Genomic DNA, 21,835 nt, shown 5'->3' with positions numbered 1-21,835 from the left:
TGCACATGGAGCACCTCTTTATTTATTTCTAACGCACTCTTGGCATGCAGGCACAAAAACTCATTTCTATGCACTCTATCTGACCGTATTCTGCCTTAGTAGATAGAGTAACCTGTTTTATATAGCCACACTGCTAACATTCGTAAAAATAGCCCTACTTAACAGAACAAGGTATGCTATCTTATTATTCATGCTTCGCTCATTATCTTGATATATTATGAAGAGCTTCATTATTAATTTCATGCAACTATGCACAATCACTGTAATCACTGTAATAATTAGCCTTAGATACAAATTAAATGTTTCAGTCTGTTTTGAGGTCGTAATATCTAAGTTCTCTTTGTTCTGAAAAAATACAGGACCTCCAAACAGCTATGTCCAAAATCTTCTGGAATCAACTCTGCAACTGTGAAGCAAAGCAAGAAAGTACATGAAATGAAAGTAAGAGAAAATATGAATTAGTATATTTTAGACTGAAAGTGTGTTGTTTACCATTGCAGGAATTCAGTTCAGCACTGTCAGAAATCAGGGATCTTATGAAACACAAGTTTGACACATTTCTAAGTGAAATGGCATACTGAACAAGAAAAAAAGTAGAGTGGAATTTATCTGTTGGTTGTTGATTTATTATTACATTATTATTACATTATTATGAAAAGTGAATGTTGTGTGATCCAGATCACAGGAAAAGCAAGACATTTTGATTAAAATTGCCCTTAATGCATGGATGTTTTGTTAACATTAAGTCTAGCGATGTGCATTAAAAACCGAATCAATTCTGATTATCAGACTTTTGAACAAGCTGTCTTAAATGAGACCATTTTATCTTAAGGTCTCTTAAACTAGTTAAACCTCCCGTGTTCTGAATGTATGAGCATCCTTCAGCTGCTTTGTCCTTCTCTTTAACCAGCCTTCTCTTGATGTCACTGTAAATACTACTACTTAGCCCCAAGGTCGCCACGGCTGGCCATGCATATGCCCCGTAAAGGCTTTTTCTCATTTGTTTTGGGTCTGTGCCCAGCTCCAGGGTGTGCAATTTTTCAGTCAAGCCAAGCATTTTACAGGCTGGCCAGATGAAGAACAGCTAAACCTTGCTCTGTGATCAATAATGACTGATCCGCCCACAAGGGGCTCTCCCTCCGCTGGGGAAAAGCAGGGGTCCGGCCTATCTGACGAGATTTTTTTTGGTGGAAACTCAAGGCTCTTGGAGTCAACCTTGAAGTTGTTCTTTAGATGGACGTTCAGTAAACAGAGTCGAGACTGACATATGCTTGAAAAAAGTGCTAGTGGTCTATATATTGATAGACAGATGCTGTAATGGTGTATTCCTCCCACGCTGTTTCTATATTACAACAGACACCATATATTGCTCAGATCTTCCCACTGCCATATTGTAAGGCTCGTTAACTGTACGGCCGCTTAATTAGGCAGCACTTCAAAGTCACGGCGTGGGCCAGTATCAAGGTTTAGAAGAGATTTATATCACACAATGGCTCCATGGGTCCTGAAAAATTAATGAATGCTTAGCCGGGATCCGACTTATAGGCGACACGGTGCAATATAAATCAATTTGAGTTTGAGCCTTGCAATCCGGAGCGGACTGTATCTGCTGGACTAGACGTTTTTAGCGCATTTTTGGAGGTGCATCAGTAGAAATGCGGATGAAATAGGTCAGAGGCGAGATGTGAATGCACAGTCTCCTGACATTTCTTCAATGACGGCATGCTTGCGTTCTTGCTTTCTCATACGAACTAACGACTTGTGAGTTTATGTGAAGTAATTATGGGTGCAGAGATCAGCCATAATCACAATGAGACGGTAGCGAGCGCAGGTCAGGACCATATGTTTGACTCCTTTCTCAGCTCCAGAACAGACTTCAGTGGAATGCGAACATAATAAGGACTAACTAATGCCTTTCGCATTGCTGTTGTCTACTCTGCCCTTCATCTCTACTGAAGCCCATTACTGAGCTCAGAGAATTACAGCAAACTCGCCTTTTTTTTTTTTTTTTTGCACTTGTCAGTGCCATTTATACACAGGAAGTCATATTATCTCATGTGGGGTAAAACTCACATTGAAATGGCCACTTGAAGGCCAAATAAATCTACCTAAAATGCTCAGTGAAGCAAATGCCCTGTGTTGACTCAATGATTTCAGCATATTTATCTCAGCGTTACGCCTAATAGATGGCCTGTAGGCCAGAAGGCACGAGGAAGTGGTGCTTCAGCTAACATTTAAGCGTGAGCATCATTTCGGTGCTTATGTTAACCTATTTTTGTTGCATGTCGGACAAAGAATAACCTGAAATCGCACTTGAAACCTTTTTACCGGTGTGATCTTGTGCAATTTAGATTTATGAAGCAATAGGTGAGCAATGAGCTCTTATATTGTATGAAAAAAAGATGCATGCTCACATGCACTTTCTATTCAGTAAATCTACCTGAATCTGGATGATTTACGCTATTTATAACTACACTTTGGGGATTATTTAACAAATCTAGCATCTTCGATCATATAAATTAGATTTCATGATGATCATGTTTGTAGTTCCCAGTAGCAGGTTTGTTTTCATAATGGAATTGAGATTGCATTTTAATTTCCAACACAATTCCTGAATTTGAATTGAAGTAGGAAACATGATGCAGAAGTGTATTTAATTGTAATGATAACATCTCCATATTCATCCGGAAGAAGGAGGCGGGAACCGGCGCACAAACAATTGAAACTTTAATAAGCAAAAAATAAACACAAAACAGCGCACCAGCCCCTCACGGACGACTGGTGCGCTAAAATAAAAACCAAAGCACAACTAAACGGCCAGGCCTGGTCCTCTCTCGTCCTTCACGGTCGTCGCTCCAGTTTTATATGCTTCCATCTCCTACGTGGGACTCGAGACCGGCGGTGGGTCGCAGGTGTAGCTAATCTCCAATCACTACACCTGGCCTCACTCCTCGTTCCCACGTCCCTCGGCCCCGCCCCACTCGTCACATAAATATAATAAAAAAAAATCTTATTTAATAAATGAACTTTTTTTCTTATTGTAATTAACCCTTTGCGAAGACCTGCCCTCCTTTATTACTGTTGCTGTGTCAGACAAGCCATGACACTCTTCCACGAACACTTCGTTTTTTCACGCAGGAAAAAATACATAGAGAAAACTGACAAAGCACCGAAAGACAAAACAGAACAGGTTACTTTAGGTATGAAACAAAGTCTCAGCTTTCAAATTTTGTCAATTTTTAAGATATTGCAGATTGCTTTAGTGCCTTAGTTCAAGTGGCATGGGAACCAATCATTCCTTCATCTTTACTAGTTATAGCACGAAATAAACATTAATGAACATAAAAAGGTATCTTTTTTTCAGCCACGTAAAGATGTTAAAACAACATTTTTCAAGTTCAATTCCACTGACAATAATCTACTCTCCTGTCTGGTTTGTTTATTATGATTGGTCAGATCGCCTGTCAATCAAACTCCAGGCAAAAGCTCAACTAAGTAAATTCCCTTTTCCGTCTTTCCAATTCATAGGCCATTCAGCTTCCTGTGGGGTGTGGTTAATTCTTATAAGTTCGAGACAACTCTTTATCAAAGCCCTGTGCAATAGCTCATTCTTCATAACCATCGTGCTAATAAATACTGAATTTACAAGTAAAAAAAACCCTCAGTTCTGTTGTTGCAGTTACTTTACACGTGCAGCTTGAAACAGGCCTTATAGAAGAAATGATTCAACTCACACCTCGAATCCCATAACAACAGTCACTAAGGCAACGCCCTGACCCAATCTACTCTGAGCATTGGAAAGCGTGACCTTTACACGTGTTTCAGTTGGAGATTTTGAGTGTTGGAGCTAGGGGACTGTTAGACTTGGCTGGGGTCAGCAGATATTCTATGCTGATTTTAGTGATTGGATTGCAGGTGACTACCATAAGCAATTTAAATGATATTGATTTATCCTCTCGCCTGCTGTAATTGAACACCATGACCAAGCCCCTGCACCTTTTTCCCTCTCTCTTTTTCCTCTTTTCACTCTCGCATTAATGAAAAAGCATTTGGTGGCTTGAGGAGCGCCCATAAAGAGGAAAGGATCTGGCTAGAAGGGCCAATCAATTGGCAGTTTGCCACAGCAACAATGGAATTGTTCAATTAATATCCTATCTCTGGTTAATTTAGCTGCTTAGCATCCCAGCCCCCCTCGCATTATACACAGGGAATGCCGAGGTAGCAGTGGGACTTGCTTCAATTTGGATGCAAACGTCCTCCATGTTTCTCATCTGGACAAGAATAATAGAAGAAAATGTTGTTTCCTGAGAGCTTCCTGCCAGATAACCCCCCTAGTGTAATAACCTTGGGAGTTAATCAACTTCTTTTAAATCAAACGCCTAATTTGAACGATAATTATAATTTGGCATTTAGATAACATTGACTAAGCACTTGATTGAGGCAACAGGACAAAAAACAGGCCTAATGGCAATTCCTCCCATGAAAGCACCGTCAAATAAGTTTCGTATCTACAATATTCCGTCGCGCTCTTATGCGGAGCTATATTTGGCGCTCAGATCAATTAATGAATGGAAAAACTCCACCTGGGAGACACGCGTGCACGTTCTCCATTTTTCACCCACCTTTCCAGCACCTCGGGAGAGTGCGCAAATTTCTTGTTTTAATATTTTAGCGCTCTGACTTAAGCTTCGGAGTTCTCTGCAGGTAGCGTACTAGATCATCCTGACATTTCAAAGTACTGAAACCTTTGGAATAAAGTGTTTTTTATTTCATTCTATTAACATAATTTATGTTTGTCAGAGAGCCCACCTCTGTGGAAGTCAAGTAGGGAGGGGTCTTGCCATAAGTCATCGTCACATGGTTCTCTGTGTGTTCATGCATGTGTGTGTGAGAGACCCATGATAGCGGCCGCGTGACATTTGACTTCATTACTCTGGCCTGAAACATTGATGAGGCAGAGAATAGACTCAGCCGTCACCATTTGGTGTCTGTTATCATGAAAAGATCTAGCACTTTTTCCCACTTGAGCAGAAAGTTGATGTGATGTCATCTTGATTTCAGCCAATTACACTAAAGATTAGATCCGATGAGTCGATGGTGGATAGCATGTGAACATTTTTCTGAACTGACTCTCGTCTTCCGATCTGTAAATCATTTGTGTTACCTTTTATGAAATTGTATTTTCCACTTTTAAAATCAAAGAAACTGTTTACTAAAGTTAATGTTACCTTTAAGGAATTTCCTAAAACAGTTTGAAGCTAGCTAAGCCTTATGAATACTTAAGCAGTTTGATTACTATTTCTAATACTATTACTAAGTGTTTTAAGGCTGCTCACAGATTAGGTTTATGCTTTGTAATGTTGCTTTGTTTTCAATATCTCACAGTCCAGTCTATGAAATGTTTTCTGTTCTCCGCTTTTAATGATTGTGTAGAAGAGAAAAGAATGGAAAGTCAAACTTAAATTTCCTGAATGAGCATCAGAGCCCAATGTACCACTTTGCCAGCACTCTGACATTTAAATGGTTTCCAGAAAGTACATTGAATTTTGAGTGTCAACTTTTCATTATAGACAAATGTCAAGACAAACTTTAGATGTAGATTTGTCCGTCATTTGAATTGATGTGGCTCCGTGGTTGGAGCTATGAATGGTTTCTAGTTAAAATGTGTTCTGAGTGGTTGCTAGGTCCATAGTCAGAGTTTATGTTTCTTTGTTTCAATATCTCAGAAACTAGGCTTTGACTTTGACAGTCTTTCTGTATGTTGTCCACTCTCATTGATCCTGTAGTAGCGGAAAGACAAGAAGATTATGGGGAAATTGGTGGGAATGAACTTGAATTACTTGCATGAGTACCTCAGCTCAATGTGCCACCGTTTTCCATTTAAATTATGTCCAGAAATACACTGACATTTAACTATTAACTAAAGAGGCCAAGAAATGTGTTAAATGTTGGTTTGTCAGAATGGTTTAAACAGCTAATCCCTCTGAGCCTCTTCATTTTTGGGACATAACTTTTATTATTTCGAATTTTGAGGGGATTTTATGATGCTATTTTTATTTATGAGCTATTTTTCCATGAAAACTTTGAGCCCTTCCATTTTTGGGGGTCACATTTGGTAACTTTATTGTCAAAAGTGACTGATATATTAAGACCTTATATTGTTTTAAATTTAGGCAATTTGGAGACAGATTAGATGGTGGTTGATAGGGAACTATGAATGGTTTCTAGCCTGTTTCCAGGTAGCTAAAAAGACAGGAAATTATGTTTGGAATGAGACTGAAAATGCTAGCCGTACTCAAACTTGAATTGCCCACATGAGTACAGCAGCTCAATGAACTGGGCCATGGCTCAGGCATGTTTTCCATTTAGGGCCATCTAATTGGATTAAGCCAAACTTACAAACTTCACACTCTGAAGATGAATGTGTCATTGAAGGCTCTGCACACAAAATACAAGACTTTACCTTAACAATGTAATCTGAGGGAAGGATAAATGTGATTTATTTGACAATATTGTTGTATTGATTAGAATGTATAGATTCCTATCACAGTTTTGTGTGGATCCATCCAGTCAGTTCTCCAGTAGACCTTCAATACTCTTGTTTCATGACCCCATTGGGCATACACACATCACATCTGAGTCCTTGTGCTGTTACAATGGCAAAAGATTGCACTGATTTAGCTTCCCCAACTGCTTAAAATGCTTCAGTGTGAGTGTTCATAATGTCGCTGTTCTTGAGAGCATCTTACACAAGTTGTTTCCTCTGTGGGCGAATCTAGACTTTCAAAGTTCCAGTGAAACAGTAGGTTGCAGGCTGCAGCGAAGGTGCAATGGGATTGTCTCTCTGCATCACTTCGGCTGCACCTTCATGCGGCCATGATCAGAGACCGAGCCGGAGCCAGTCAGAGGCCCCGGTTTGGAGCTTCGCTGCTTTCTGAAGGAAAATCAATAACCTGGAGGCAAGCTAATTAACTGAAAATCATTTAACCCTGTCTCAGCAATACATAAAAATGTGGCTGCTATGAGGAGCAGAGTTAATAATAGATAAATCTGCCCAGTTTTATGAAAGAAATAAAAGCTGCTTCAGAGGCTGTGAGGGACCTGAGGGAGACGGCTGGCAGCTCAATCACTCTGGAAATATCATTCAAATCCATCCTGTCAAAAACCTACGATCAGAATAGTACCGGACACAACTGATTCAAGATGTCATAATAGAAGTGAAATTGATGCTGTCCAGCTCTGTCAATTACAGCCGTGGACCATAATAGACTGCATGTTACAAAGGTGTTGCAGCATTAGACATGTGTCTTTACAGAAGAAAGCACAGTCCTCTCAAACCTTTACAGTCTGGCGGAAAAGCTGGGAAAGTCACATTTTGAACCTGCGGTGCAGATGTTTGATTTCTTCCTGACTTGACAAATAATTGTGGTTTTAGCATCACCATTACCGTCGCAAGTCCAGGGCGTGGAAGGCACAGCGTAAAAAGTCCAAACACAGATTTATTTGGTCTTCGTATACTGCGCTTTCGCTCACCCTGTGGCATTCGCCAATCAATAATTGAACAGACCGAGGATAATAGCTTCTACGCACACCGTGCCATTTCTGAACACGCAGGAACACGGGAGAAACTCATCTGGAGGTGAAATAAATTGCTGCTTGAATTCCAAATGCAGCCTGAAGGATGGACAACTTCAGAACGACTAGTGTATTAATGTTTGCCAGCATTAGAGGCACAAGTTACATCTTTGTTTCTTTTGAGGACTGTTAGATATGTCTGAAAATCAAAACAAGAAAAGTATTGTTTAATCACACCAAATATTTTTACTCCCTTCCCCTTAAGTTTTTGACAAAAACATACACGTAAATCAATATTGAATCGATATATGGTTTATTTACTTAATTTTAGTGATCAAAAACATAATATTTTGATATTTTACATTCTATGTGCAACCCTGTTACTGCATCATTTCCACTCATTACAAATAATAATAATAATAATAATAATAATAATAATAATAACATTTATTAGAATTGTGACACTCAAGGCATAACATTTCTTCTATGATCTACAATAATTATTTTTCTTCAGAACATTTATTAAGCATTCAAACATTCAACCCTGTTGCTCAAGTTATTGTAAGACAATTTTTCCTCTTGATTTTTGTGTGATATATACATATTTTAAACCATTTTATAGTAGTTTTTATATTTTTATGTATATTTAAAGTTTTCACTATTTAGTTTTTTTTTTCAAAATGTTTAGGTACTGTTGCAGTAGTATGAATAGTAGATGTAAAGACAGTCACAATAACTTGAGTACTATGGTTTTAGTGTTGCTATAAGTGTGAACCCTTATTTTTTTTGGTGCATCTCTGCACAAACGTTTAAAACAGTTGGTGTTATTCGTTTAAATAAATTCCAGTTGTAGGACCTCAATGTTGGTTAACTTTAAAGTTCTTGATTTTAATGGTGCCGTGAGTTGTCGGGAGTTCAGTGCTGGGGTTCAGATCTGGCTTGGGAGATTTTGATCCAAACAATGGCAGAAGTCTTTCTAGAGACAAATAGGGATGAACTCCGTGAGCAGACAGGCAGGTGATAACTGAACACCATTAAGTGCGTGGCCTGCAAAAACCTCTATGAGCTGTGAAAAAGCTCCATTACTTTAGGGTAAAGAGGGGTGAAACGCAGAAAGGCACTTTTCTGCTGGGAGCAGGCCTTAATGTGGTGCAAATGGGCAAGAGTGCATTGTCACCTCCAGACTTGATGCACTACCATTCCAGCCTGACAGACGCAGTGCTCTTATTGCCCATACACGCCTGCTTTGTTACCACAGACACCGAGCAACGCTTCCAAAGAATGGATTGTGTAACACCCATCAAGCCTTTCAAAAATACTCAGGGTTTAGGGTGTATTTGAGCCATTTTTAACACATTTTCGTAGAGCTAATGGCTCAGTGCACATGCCAGTAGTTAAATCGCAGCAGGCTTTTCACCCAATTACGACTTTGTGTTTACAAAGCATCACAAAATTGTTGCTCAAAAGGGAACGCGGTGGATTTGCTCTCATTGGTCCAGCCCGTCAGTCATCTAAACCAATTGTCGCAGCAAGGGTACATGGTCTAGATTACTCTGGATGTGTGGACTCTCCAGCTAAAACATCCCTGCCGAGACCAACAGCAGATTCCTGGGCAGAAGGAAGACGCGAGAGAGAGGGTAGTTACAAGAGTGCTTATTACTTCTCACAAACCTTGGTAGCGAGGCACAGGGCGGCAGATTAATTTTTGATGACGCAATCGATTGTGAGAGACTTTTTTTTACCCCTTTCCTCCCATCTCCCTAACACAGACACGTCTAATTTGTTGCTTATCTTTCGCCGACTTTGAGCATTGTTAAATTGTACCTTTCAGCCGGTTAATATCGCTTGCTGCCTCGCAAACACTTGATATTTTACCGGCAATCCTCAAAAAGGGAGATGGAGAACTCGGTAACAAGTAGCTCTGGGTGCGATTCGGATCGTTCTCATCTTAATATGGCCTCTACGTCCCGCTCTGAGTCTCTTTCATGATGGAGGTGTCTGTGTGAAATGCTGATGTGGAGTCTTTCTCTCTTTATACCGACTCTCTCCCTCAGGTCTTTCTTCTCCCCGTTCTCCCTCCTGGCAATAGATCCGATCTCCTCAGGGGAAATCATTACATGGCATCTTTACCATCCCAACACTTTCATCCACCAAACCTTGTTTCAAACCCTCGTCATTTGATTAAGTTAAGGGAGGAGTTTGGTGCGGGGATAAAATGGCCGAACTAATAAATAGCTCCTGGAGGGCTCTTTTTAAGATCGGGGTGCTCATAGGATACAGAGAGTTCAATATGGTCCAGAGGGAGGCTGTGATTGCGGGTGGAGATTCGGCCTAGCAGATGTTCTGCGACTCTCTTGCTTTATTTGCAATGGAAATGAGTTTTGTGGGCTGCTTCACGGAGGTCATTTGTGTCTAATATTTTCGGTTATCCAACTTTGTTCCTTTCAAGCACAACAAGAGATGGTAGAAACTAGATTTTCACCTTTTCTGAAGATGAAAATTGGAGTTTGCCTGTGTGAAATTCATGATTTATGATCATCATGTTTGAGTGTTTGCCAGTGCATTGCTATGTGGTTTTGGAAATAGTTTTAAATCTTTTTGTTTGCATCAGCTGGATTCATATTCGAGTGACTGGATTTTGGTCGTGACATTACTAGAGAAATGTGACTGCACCTTAATAGCAAACCTATTATTCATGTCTGTAGAACTTATTATGTGATGACTTCTAGATTAATTGTTATACTTTTGTTCATTCTTTTAAAAAATTGTCTTCAAATCCCAAGTAAACTTAAAGTGTCAGAATGTTGGAACTTTATGAAACTCCATGAGTTGGACATTTGTTCGGTATTTTGCGACCACTTCTGTGGTTTTGTGCTGTCCAGGTCTCTGAATTGTTCGCGTGCATAGTTTTCTAGGAGGTGCTCGAAGGTGACATGGAGAGACAGGAAATAACAGTGTGCTGTATTTTCCCAGGCCTGAAGTGGGCTGGCAATAGTAAAGCTTTCAGACAACCATCCAAGAACTAATCACTCACATTTAGAATTCGCTCGGAGGTTCAGAGCGAGCGTCACACACACTTTCTCTCTCCATCTCACTATTGCTCTCTTTGCCCAACCCACGTATCTGACCCAGGACCAGAAAGCACAGCAGGAGTGTGGGCGTACTTTTCCAGCTTCATCCAGAGGTCACAGGTCACCAGTCGAGGAGGAAAACAGACGTCTTTTATCGCCATATACTAATATAAACACACTTAACCGGCAAATAAACAAACCGCAGACAGAAACGTCCATTATTTTGCACATTTCGTGATTGAGGGAATGAAGAGTTCCCTCGCTGTATTGCTGCTCGAAGAACATTTTCAGAATCTGTTGTTTTTGTTGCAGCTACTTTTTTTCTTGATGTTAGCTTACAATCTCTGATCAGTTAGTGATGGGTCAGTGATGAGACCCCAGTCTCAGGTCCAGTGTAAAGCTAAAGTCTCATCAGGTATTACAGCCGTCACAAGCGTGATGGTGGGCAGCAATTACACGGCTCCGCTGCTCTCTGGTGATTCCTGTCAAAACGGATGTCGTGGATTGGAAGGGTCCACTGGCCCGGGTCCCCTGGGTGCCCATTAGAAATGTTGCTCACTGGGCTGATCAGCACCCCATACTCTTTTTTTTCTTCTAATTTTTTTTTTCTTTTTGCTAGCGCTGTGGATACAAGGTATGGAATGCTTACTGAAAGACTTCTCAACCTGTATTGGTTCGCAACTCATTATTATGTTTCAAAAGCCTTGTAACCACAATCACATTTTTTTTTCTTTTTTTAAGTTATACATTTTTGAATTTCAAAGGTGACAAATTACAGTCTTAGGGGCCATATATTTTTGCTTTGAAAAATGTGAGACACGGACACTGCAATGGTGAAATAAATAAAATAAATAAGACTCAAGAACTCAAGAAAATTTAGAAAAAAAAATATATAATTTTTACTAAACTTGAGCTGAAGTAGTGTCATGTGGAATGGAAATAATAAACATTTTCAGCAAAAAAAAAAAAAAAAAAAGTAAGACAAAATTGTGTAATAAATAATAACAATATAAATAATACAAGTTTTTGTTTTTTATATACTTATTTTTAATATATTCATACTAATAATATGAATAATAATGTAATAATGCAGATAATGCAGAAAATGTATGAAAAAACTAATAATAATAATAATAATAATAATAATAGTTGTTTATGTTAATTTATATATTATTAAATACAGATATTAGGCATTATTGTTTATAAAATCATGCTAACATTCTCCCACAGCATCTTATGTACCGTAGTAATAATTATAAATTTACATATGTATTTAATTATACTGAATTTGTAAAGTGGTGTTCATCTTTTGAAAATCACGTCTAGTAACCCATGCATTTTGAATCCAAGAGCATGCCCTGTGTGACCACTGACCAGTCCCTCACAGTTGCAAGAATTCATTTAATTTCTGCTATTATATGCTGTGTTATATCTATTGGATCAGTATCTGGATTTAATACAAATGAACTATTGAATTCTGAAAGCCAAAGGTAGTTTTAGATCACTTGGTAACCTTCACCTACTGCTGCCTTATTACATTTAGTTTCTCTTTTCAACAAGGTCACGATTTTGCCTCCATTTCATTTAATTAATGAAAAGCTGTGTATTTTATACATAGCTCTAATCTGTTATTCTAAGTCAAGCTCAGAGAAATAAATACAGTTTATGCTAGACACAGTTCACGGCCTGCGAGCCCAGAGACTAGAACCTCTGGCTTATTGCGTTTGTTAGGACTGCTTTTGTGATTTGAGTCCACGCTAAGAAGTAGAATTTGGTTTAGGCAGCTCAACCTTACACCTGTTAAAATCGCAGCAATAGTGTGCAGAAATCCTTGGGCGCAAACATAGCCTTCACAGATGTGGTAGTGCACAAGCACTCCTCCAGTAAATGAGGCCATAAAAGCCAGGAGTCCAATTATGCACCTGAAATAAAGCTCTCATCCAGCAAAGGCTTCGGCTTGACGCTCAAGGCCACAAGTACGCACCGGCCCGGGTCTTCGAGCGCTAATGCCTAACAGATCAACATTCTTCTCATATCGCTCATTGGGTGCTGGAGAAATCACAAGCCCATCTGCCGCAAATAAGTCTCGGAGGAGGGTTTGTGCTTGTTTCTGAGGTTGCTTGAGATGAGGTAGTGCTGTTCTTATCTCACCGGACTTCAGTTTAACAGGCTTTAGTCGGTTCCTGTAGCAGTGCAGCAATGTTTGATTACTCTTAAATCACCCGCTGAGAAAACCTGGAGCTCAGCTCTCCCTGTTGCTGCAGCCATTTCAGTCTGGCAAAATAAGATGTTTCAAGTCGTTACGCCTGTCCCGTGTACGTAAGCCTGAGGTAGGGACAGTAGAAAATTGCCTTGAATAATCTCAAATATTTGCTTTGAAAGGGTTTGTGAGGGTGTTGTCAGGAGCTACGCGTGTCTCGCACCCCCTGCTGAATACAATCATTTCTCCAATTTAGTATAAATTAGGTCAAATGGGAATAGCCCGTCATAAACGGCTCGAGCTATTCTCAGCTCCAGCTGTGTAGATGTACTTGAAAGAAGGTGTTAACTAAGACACTGAAATAGCCATTAGCGCTGCTCTGCATGACTGGATCACATGCAATCTTCATTTAAATTCCACAAATCTGGGTCTTTATAACTCAGTGATGTACGTTTGCTGACCTGAGGTGTACATCCTGATGTGGTTTACTAAACTGGAGGCCACTAAGGTGTGTAAAGTATTTTTTTTTTTTACATAAATAGAAAAGTGACATAATAATGATACAGAAGAAGTAATAATGGTGATGAAGATCTGGCATGAAACTAGATGGCGCAGTCTGATAGATCTAATATGACATAATGACATCATCGCGTCAAGAGCTGATCGGTTCTCTCCTGTAGTGGTAGCTGTGATGAGGATGCTACTCAACATTCAAATGCTTGGCTGGTGTTTGCTGTAGCAGTTGCAGCACGCTTCAGAAATCCTCCACCTTCCCCAGCTCCACCTGTATAGATACAATAATTAGCAGAAGTGTAGCATATGTCTCTTTGATTGGGTGTGTTTCCTTATTTCTCCATTTGTTTGGCATGTGCAGTTCAATGTCACTGCTGGACCTTCCTGGTGGACGAATCCTAGTCCATCTGGTTTAGGTTAGTGTGCCACATCAAAAGGGAGAACTTCACAGGGCCTGCGAACTCCGAATCTCTCTCAGTTCGTTTGTCTGGGCTGTGCTATCCAGAGCACATTACTGATAATGGCAGGCAGCCTTTGCAGATCTGTCTGTGTCGATAACATGTCTTGCATTCTTTAAATAACAGATCACAGATCAGCTGAATGAGCCCTGTGGAATAAATTGCCAGTGACATTTTAGGTAAAATAACTAGAATTCTTCCTACCTAACAACGTATGATGAGCCACTTATGTGCATCTGCGGAGTTGAGATTGATGCGAGGATGGAGAGGCATGTTGTATGTGCGTGCAAGCTTGGTTTTTTGTGGTGTGTGCATCTTCAGACCCCTGACAGTCCTGTGGTTGTGTACCATGAACACAGATTGTTGTTGTAATGTTTATGGTAATTGTTTCGGCAGTGAGTCACACGTCTCGTCTGATATATGGTTTGTTTCAGAATGAACATAAAAAGTAATTTCATTTTCAAACTGAGACTCAAAAGCAAAAGCTCACATAACACTCAAGTTCATCCATCTGTTTGTGGAACTTTTTAAATCAACAAGAAAACCACTGCTAGTGTTGTTTAAAAGTGAGTTGATCTTGTTTTAAGGATCGTTCAACTGTAAAACAAGGCAAACTGCATCCTTATCAAATGTCTTACTATAATGATTACTATCGATTTTCTTGATATACTCAATAAATCATGCTTGATAACAGGTGTATGTTTAGGCTAAAAATAGCATTTTAGTTTAAAGCATATGTTAGCTAAATTTGGACAGTTTAAATTAATTGGTGCATGTTTAGACTAAAAATAGCATTTAGCTTAGCTTAAGTTAGCTTAATGTTGACAGTTTAAATTAATTGGTGCATGTTTAGGTAAAAAATACTATTTAGCTTAGCATAAGCTAAATGTTGACATGACAAGTTTACATTAGTTTAACCATTTCAGCTGCTCAAATTTACTTTCAAATCCAGCTTTATGTATAAAACACCTTCTTTTACTGACTGTATGGCGATTCTAGTCAGGAATGAGGTAGACAAGATATTGTTTGTAGCTTTCTATTCAGTGCTAAAGGCTAATTTCTCACATAAACATCCCCACAGGCCCTATTCTTGTACAAATACCTGAGACACACCATATGGAACAAAGACAAAACACATATTGTACTGAAATTGTATTTATACTAATGTTTTATCTATCGAAGCATTTTTTTTTTATTAAGCAGGATAAACAAATATAATGGTTTCAAAAAAAATTGTGCACTCTTTTCTTATATAAGGATCTACATAGATCAGATTTGACCAACTTTTGCAGCTTGTCTGAACAAAAAGGCTAGCAAAATCCAGATTTGTGAATGTTAAGTGTGATGAGGAATGTGTTTTATACACTGAGTACAGTGATTAACATTATCCAGACCCTATTACAATGTCTTTATCAGGTGTTGTTTTTGAGTAAGAAAGTGTCATTGTGTTTAGCCAATACCAGCTAATGATCCGCTAATCAGGAATGGGAAAAGAGCTCATTGAGCATCCGTACTAGCCGTTGGCTAATCTATCCGAGGGCTGTTTTCCACTGGGTAGCGTACACTCGAATTGGACCAAAAATTCCATTATCGGTGCAATAAAGAGCTAATGACCCAATGATGGGAATATATTTGCTGTGGCATCCATCTCTACGAAGAGGCCGAAGGATAAGGAGTCATTAAGACAGTGTTATCTGGTCCAGATAGCATTGGCATGTCTACGCAGATCATTATTTTTGCCCCTGGAGCCGTTTGCCAAACGAGAAGAGCCGTGTGAGCGAAGCAGCCGCTGCTCAGACTCGGCGGTCAGCTGCGGTGTGGAGGGGGAGCCACTAACGATACGTGCCCTGGCAGCTAATTCTCTTTCTAAATGCCCCTAATGACTATTTTATAAAAGGATCTTGCTTTTTATTATTCATTATGCTTTAGTCAGCTAGCTGTTTGCTCGAGGTTTGAAGACTAGATGTTTCTGCGCTAAACACACACGTTATCTTTTATTCTTTTGTCGAGCAGTGGTCTTAAACAAACGCCCCTGTGAATAGCCCTGATAAAACAATAAGAGTTTGTTAAATGAGACAGTTTGAGACAGTTTCCCTCAACACTTCCAGAGTGTTCTTTCTCTCTGTGTAAGAAGACGTGATGAAAGCAGCTTTTACATAGAAATACAACAATGCAAGGTGAGGAGTTTTGATAGAGGAACAAAAACCCAAATTTGATGCTTTTGTATCTGTTTTGACTTTGTTGGAATAGGTATAAAATAGCTTTTTGGTGCATCTGACTCAAATCAGTTTAGTTTTTTGTTGTCTGAACACATGATCAGGTTCACAGTCCTGGTTAAAACCATAACCAACAATTGAAATCTTATTTCATTCATTTAAGATCTGATCCAAACCATATCCAACAACTGAACTCTGATTAAATTCGATCGTTCGTTCATCTATCCTTTGATTCATTTATATTTAGTAAATGTCAATATCTGATCCAAATCAAATGTTTGTTTATCTCTTACATACAGTATTTTGTATTTGTTTTTGTTCATTTTGTTTAATTAGTTAAATTTCAAGACCTTATTTAATCATTTCAAGACCTCATTTAATCATTTAATCATGAACTGATCCAAATTACATTTAACGGTGTTAAATATGATTACTATTTATTTATTTGAGTTTCAAATGCTGACCCAAACTAGATCTAACAACTCAAATCTTATTAAAATTTTATTTAAATAATTTAGGAATTAAGTGTTTTTGTTTAAGGATGTAGCATGCAAATAGTGGCATATAAAGTTTGTTCAAACTGTGTGAAAACACATTCATTTGTTGCTCACCCTTTTCTTTTGAGATATTAATCAACAGTATGGCACTTTGCTCAATTGTATTGTGCAGGATTGTATTGCATATAGTAGCCTACTTATGTTGTGTAAATATACATAGTATACACTATAATATACATATAAATAGTGTTACCGCTAACAGTATGGTTTCATTAAATCTTCCTTCAAACACTTCAACATATGAGACAATTACGGTAAATTAGCGGAGTAGATCGCCCCAGTTGCCTTCGACTGGATTGTTATCTAGCGAGGTTTCAGAGCCGTCTCTGCTTTTATGGAAGGACTTAACAGCTTGAGTCTAATCAAAGACATTTTTCCCTCTGTGTTTCAGGCTAAAGAAATTCAATTAGTTTAATTGGTCTGCTTATTATAGGCTGTAATGCGATGTGAGTGCCGCTGTTGTCAAACTTCACAGGCTACTTTAAACAGCCTCCTTAATTAGATGGAGAACTTTAATCTCAGTGTTTCAATTGTACAGTGAAGAGGATCTTCAAGCAATATTCTGGCTTTGCTTGCAAAGCAAACTAGAAAAGCTTTTAAACAGCTCAAGTGTGGGACTTCCTTACATACATCTATAGGTTTATAGCCAGAAAATATTGCACATTTTTATTACACAACGCTCTGGGATAATTCTCAACAAATTATGACCATATGCATCCAATTATTGTCTCATGCAGCTGATTTCTTACAGTAGCAATGATTTTATGTCTCTTGTATCATTTTGTGGTTTATATATATTTTTTTCAATTTTATTAAATGAAAAAGTAAAATTGTATTACATTTCTCATTCACATTTATTTTATTATATTTTAGAGAGAAGCCACACAATGATATGAGACGTATGAGATTTGAGGTTGTTAACAGTCATAAAGCAAAAACTGTAATATGAATCCAAAGAAAATCGGTTTAGTTTTTAGTTGTCAGTAAAACAGAACAGATCAAGTTTACAGACTCTAATTAAAATGTCTATTTAATTTAAGATATTTATTTCAATATTTAATGTAGTTATTTAGTAAGTTATATTAGTTAATCATTATTAAGTTCTTGTTAACAAATTGACTGATTCTCAAACTTGAAGTTGTGCTGTTCTGAATCTCTACACTATATTCAAAACTGCACTCTGCTTGCATCATATTGCCTAAATGAACCCTTACAGTGTAAACTAAGAGCACTCTGCTTTGTTTTAGGGTCTTAATTACCCAAATCAAGGCTATTTTGACCGGGTGAACACCTCCACCCTATTAAGCACGCAGCTGTTTTTAGCTGGACTGGTGGATCTATTTCTCTCTCTCACCGTCTTTCCCCAGACTAAAGGGGTGGAAATATTTGAGGGGCAGTGACAACAAAATAGATGACAAAATGACAAATTGCACTTATGATCAATCACAGAACCGGAAGTGCAGCATGGTCTGGTGGATAGGCTAATGGAGTTGAGACCCGAAGGTTCACTACTGGCTGCTCGGCATCTACAGTTGTGCCCTTGAGCGAAGCACTTAACCTAAATTGCTTCAGTAAACACTCCGTCTTAGAAACAACAGTGTATGCAAACCGGCTTTCTTTACAGACAGAGAGAGGGATCTAGTCTCCAAATGGCATTTTCCCTAAATTTTGGTGTACCTTGACTTTTTTGGTGGTGTAAATCCCATTTTTGTTATTGTTTGAGAACTATTACATATGTTTTAATCAACTATTATCTAACCTGAAGATAACCTAGCATGAAAATCAGCAAGTTTTAAATGCATAATGTCTCTTTTTAAAATAGGGATTTTGACCAGTTCCACCTCAGGTGTCTTGATCATTTTGATTTTATCCTAAAAATAAAAACAGTAACATTATTTGGACCCAGTGTGGAAGCTCAAATTCAAGCATTAAATAAATTATATGAATAAAATAAATTACGTTTTTTTTTTTTTTCATTTAGTTTTCTTTATTATTATTTTTAATATATTTTCTAGCATTTTTTTTTTTTTTTTTTTGACTACAAGGCAATTTTTTTTAGGTTTTTAACACCTCTTTTTGCTGATCATTTGTTTAAAAAACCAACAAAATCTTCTATTTGGTACCCTGTTTGTGTAAAAGTGCTTTTAGTGAAAAAACAAAAAGGACACACAGAAAGCCACCACACAGTGCTAACACAATAAAACTGTATTACATTTGTGCTTAAAATGATTACAGTACAGTATGTACACATCCTAAAAATAAACATCTCATGCTGAATAACACATAAAAAGAAAACCCATATACAATAGCAAGCAAAAAGGAATATTTTTTTTTAAAATATGTACAACCACCATATACAAATTTAAGTTTGTCCTCATATTTTCTCTAGGCTATGCACTTGGTTTCCAAAGGTAATCATAGCCCATAAAAGAATTATCAACGTAATAGGCTACAGTAGTGATTTATGCTTGTTTGTCGCCTTGAGTCGATAGTAAACAAAACCTGGTAAAGGCAAATCCTCGGACCAGGTATTCACGTGCTCCAGTAATGCCTACAATTTATGCGACCTGATTGTGTTTAGAGGATTATGTCAGCTGATCAACATGGGCCGCACAAATAAATACAACGCGACATTCGTCACGTCTAGAGGAGATGCTTGGCGACTGAGCGGTGATTCAGTTCAGGTATAAACATGTCAGGAACAGAGCCTTGAATTACACGCAATGACGAAAAGCCTATTAAATAAATACAGTGAAGAAAGTAACAAACCCATTGTTTACACACGTGCCAAACCCAAATGTTCAAAGAGTTCGCGTTTGAAAGCTAGAGTCTTTTAGGTTTAAAACAGGGAGCGAGAAGTTTTTCAATATGTCACTAATGAAATCACACCACTTGATGTTGAAGATGTCGAAACTCAAAGAGCTGTTAGAAAGCTAACACCATGTCTTACAACGTGCCATTTTGCGAAGTTGTCCTTAACAGCCAGGACATTTCATCTATATCTGTAGTATTGTGCTGGTAGCTCCGCCCACTATGAAATCTCATTGGTTCTTGTAACTCTACATTAAACAACAAATATCTTCTGATTGGCTGTATGTGTTTATCCAACTTGTTTGCTGGAAACGGAATTAAGACAATGTAAATGAAAAATAGGAATGACAATGAGGAAACCCATTCAACCTGAGATCTTATGTTGACATGGCTCCTTTTCTTCTCATTCGCCAATAAATACTGGATTTTTTTTTTTTTTTTACTATGTGGTCTTCACCCTGTAAAGCATGTGAAATGCAATTGCGATGTGGACTTGGGGTTGTACGTTTGTGTGTGTTAAAAGTTCACAAAAGTTGGGCCATTGAGATGTCTGGTCTTCATAAGGCCGTCAGGCAGCGTCATTAAAACTGAACCGCAGTCTTGGTCCGTCTTTGAACATTCTCCCACTTACCAAAAACATCTCTATGGCTAATCTGTACAGTACACCGTCCCTTATGTGGGCTCTTCGTATATACAATGTAATGGGGACAGGGGCTGGAGAGGATACTAGTGCTTCTTGTGTCTGATTGCATGTCCCTTTCAGGTCCTCTCGCAGCTCTTTCCCCTCCTGCGAGCCGCGGGGTCGTGGGGTGGTCAGCGGACCTGTGGCGCGTAGCCCTCCTTCATCAGTCCTTCCTCGTAGTCTGTCTGGCACAGGATCATGTTGTTCTTCAGGAAGAACTTGTCTCCGACGCAGAACCTGCATGGAGGCGAAACGAGAAACAGAAATATGGCGTTTACGTAACTTGAGAGGGACGCAGAAGGACTCATTACTGGCAAAACTTGCAGGCTTCCCCACAGAGCCGCATCCCGCCCACTCAAATATTAGTGTACGTTATCCTGCGGACAAGTCGCTCGGTCTGGATAGAGTATCTCCAGAGTGCACCTAGCATCTTCTCCACCTGCAGCTGTTTCATAAATATACCCCACAGACCGAGCGCAGGCTTTAGCGCTGCCTGACGGGCCGCTGTCTCACTTGACCTTTTGGAAAGAAGATTATGTTGGTCAGGCAAAAGAGGGAGACAAAGAAGGCGGCAGAGAGGGAACGAGAGCGAGAGCGAGTGCTCTGTGTGTTTAGTCGTCCTGAGGGCCGCTTATCTTGCTTACAGCGAGAGTTCGACAAGGTCGGAGCGCCAACGAGAGCTTGTGTCTACTGGCCAGCTTTCCCTACCGAGCCCTGCCGCCTGTGGATGAGGAGAAAGACGATTTGTTTGAGTGTCTGCTCGTACCATTTTAACAATTAAAAGCTGGTTTTGGGAATGCAATGTTAAGCCAAACATTAAAGGAATAGTCTGGGTTCATTCCGAGTTGAAGTCAGCAATGAGAATGAAAAATATATTTTCTAAATCCATGTTATTGGTCTTACTGTGAATTGGCCTGCAATGAACACACACATTTATGTGAATATATATATATATATATATATATATATATATATATATATATATATATATATATATATATATATATGTATATATACACACACACACACACACATATACCCCACATAGACCCCATAACAGGTTCCGTACCTTGCCATAAAACTATCACTTTCTTATAATCGACTGCAAGCTTGCATTCAGATCTGCCATCATCCAATCAAAACCTGTAGTCTGAACCAAGTTCCAGCCATATATATATATATATATATATATATATATATATATATATATATATATATATATATATATATATATATATATATATATATATATATTTATTATTTTTTTTTTTTTGTCTATGGCAAAAAAAAAAACTAAAAATTTTGCAGGAATTAAAAGCAGAAATGTAAAGCTAATTTTCTAAAAGCACTTAATGATTCTTTTTAAGACATGCACTATTTGACCTGTAATGATGTTAAATTATCATATTTAAAGTCATTTTAGAATTTTAGGCTGTACATTGTCAAAAGATTAGTAGGTGATTTAAAAAAAAATTAACCCAGTGCTTCACTGTGACTATTTTTTGGGGGGCTTTTTTATGACGTGACATTCAGCCAAGTACGTTGACCCATACTCAGAATTTCAGCCATTTTTTGCTGCAGCGCCCGGGGAGCAGTTGGGGGTTCAATGCCTTGCTCAAGGGCACCTAAGTCATGGTATTGCCGGCCCAAGATTCAAACCCACAACCCTAGGGTTAGGAGTCAAAATCTCTAACCACTAGGCCACAACTTCCCACGGGGGAAGTCTTCGTTTTATTGGGGGAACATTCAGTT

General features: G+C 38.6%; 1 protein-coding gene and 1 long non-coding RNA gene across 5 annotated transcripts in view; one reads left to right on the top strand and one right to left on the bottom strand.

The window, feature by feature from the left end:
* Nucleotides 1-266: 266 nt before the first annotated feature.
* LOC113063060 (uncharacterized) overlaps nt 267-21,835 on the top strand; it is a 60,973-nt gene continuing 39,404 nt past the window's right edge. The window contains exon 1 of the long non-coding RNA XR_003278623.1: nt 267-441. This is a non-coding gene — a long non-coding RNA (uncharacterized LOC113063060). The remainder of the gene's footprint in view (nt 442-21,835) is intronic.
* Nucleotides 18,776-21,835, bottom strand: part of LOC113062995 (LIM domain only protein 3) — a 43,489-nt gene continuing 40,429 nt past the window's right edge. For all 4 annotated transcript variants that reach the window (XM_026233144.1, XM_026233138.1, XM_026233131.1 and 1 more), the window contains one exon: nt 18,776-20,320. In XM_026233144.1, coding sequence (XP_026088929.1) covers nt 20,215-20,320 — 106 coding nt within the window. In that variant the 3' untranslated portion in view covers nt 18,776-20,214. The remainder of the gene's footprint in view (nt 20,321-21,835) is intronic.

The sequence above is a fragment of the Carassius auratus genome, chromosome 4 (assembly GCF_003368295.1).
Source record: "Carassius auratus strain Wakin chromosome 4, ASM336829v1, whole genome shotgun sequence".
NCBI classification, from domain to species: domain Eukaryota; kingdom Metazoa; phylum Chordata; class Actinopteri; order Cypriniformes; family Cyprinidae; genus Carassius; species Carassius auratus.
The sequence above is the reverse complement of the archived record's forward strand: the minus strand, read 5'-3'. Positions and strand labels throughout refer to the sequence as shown.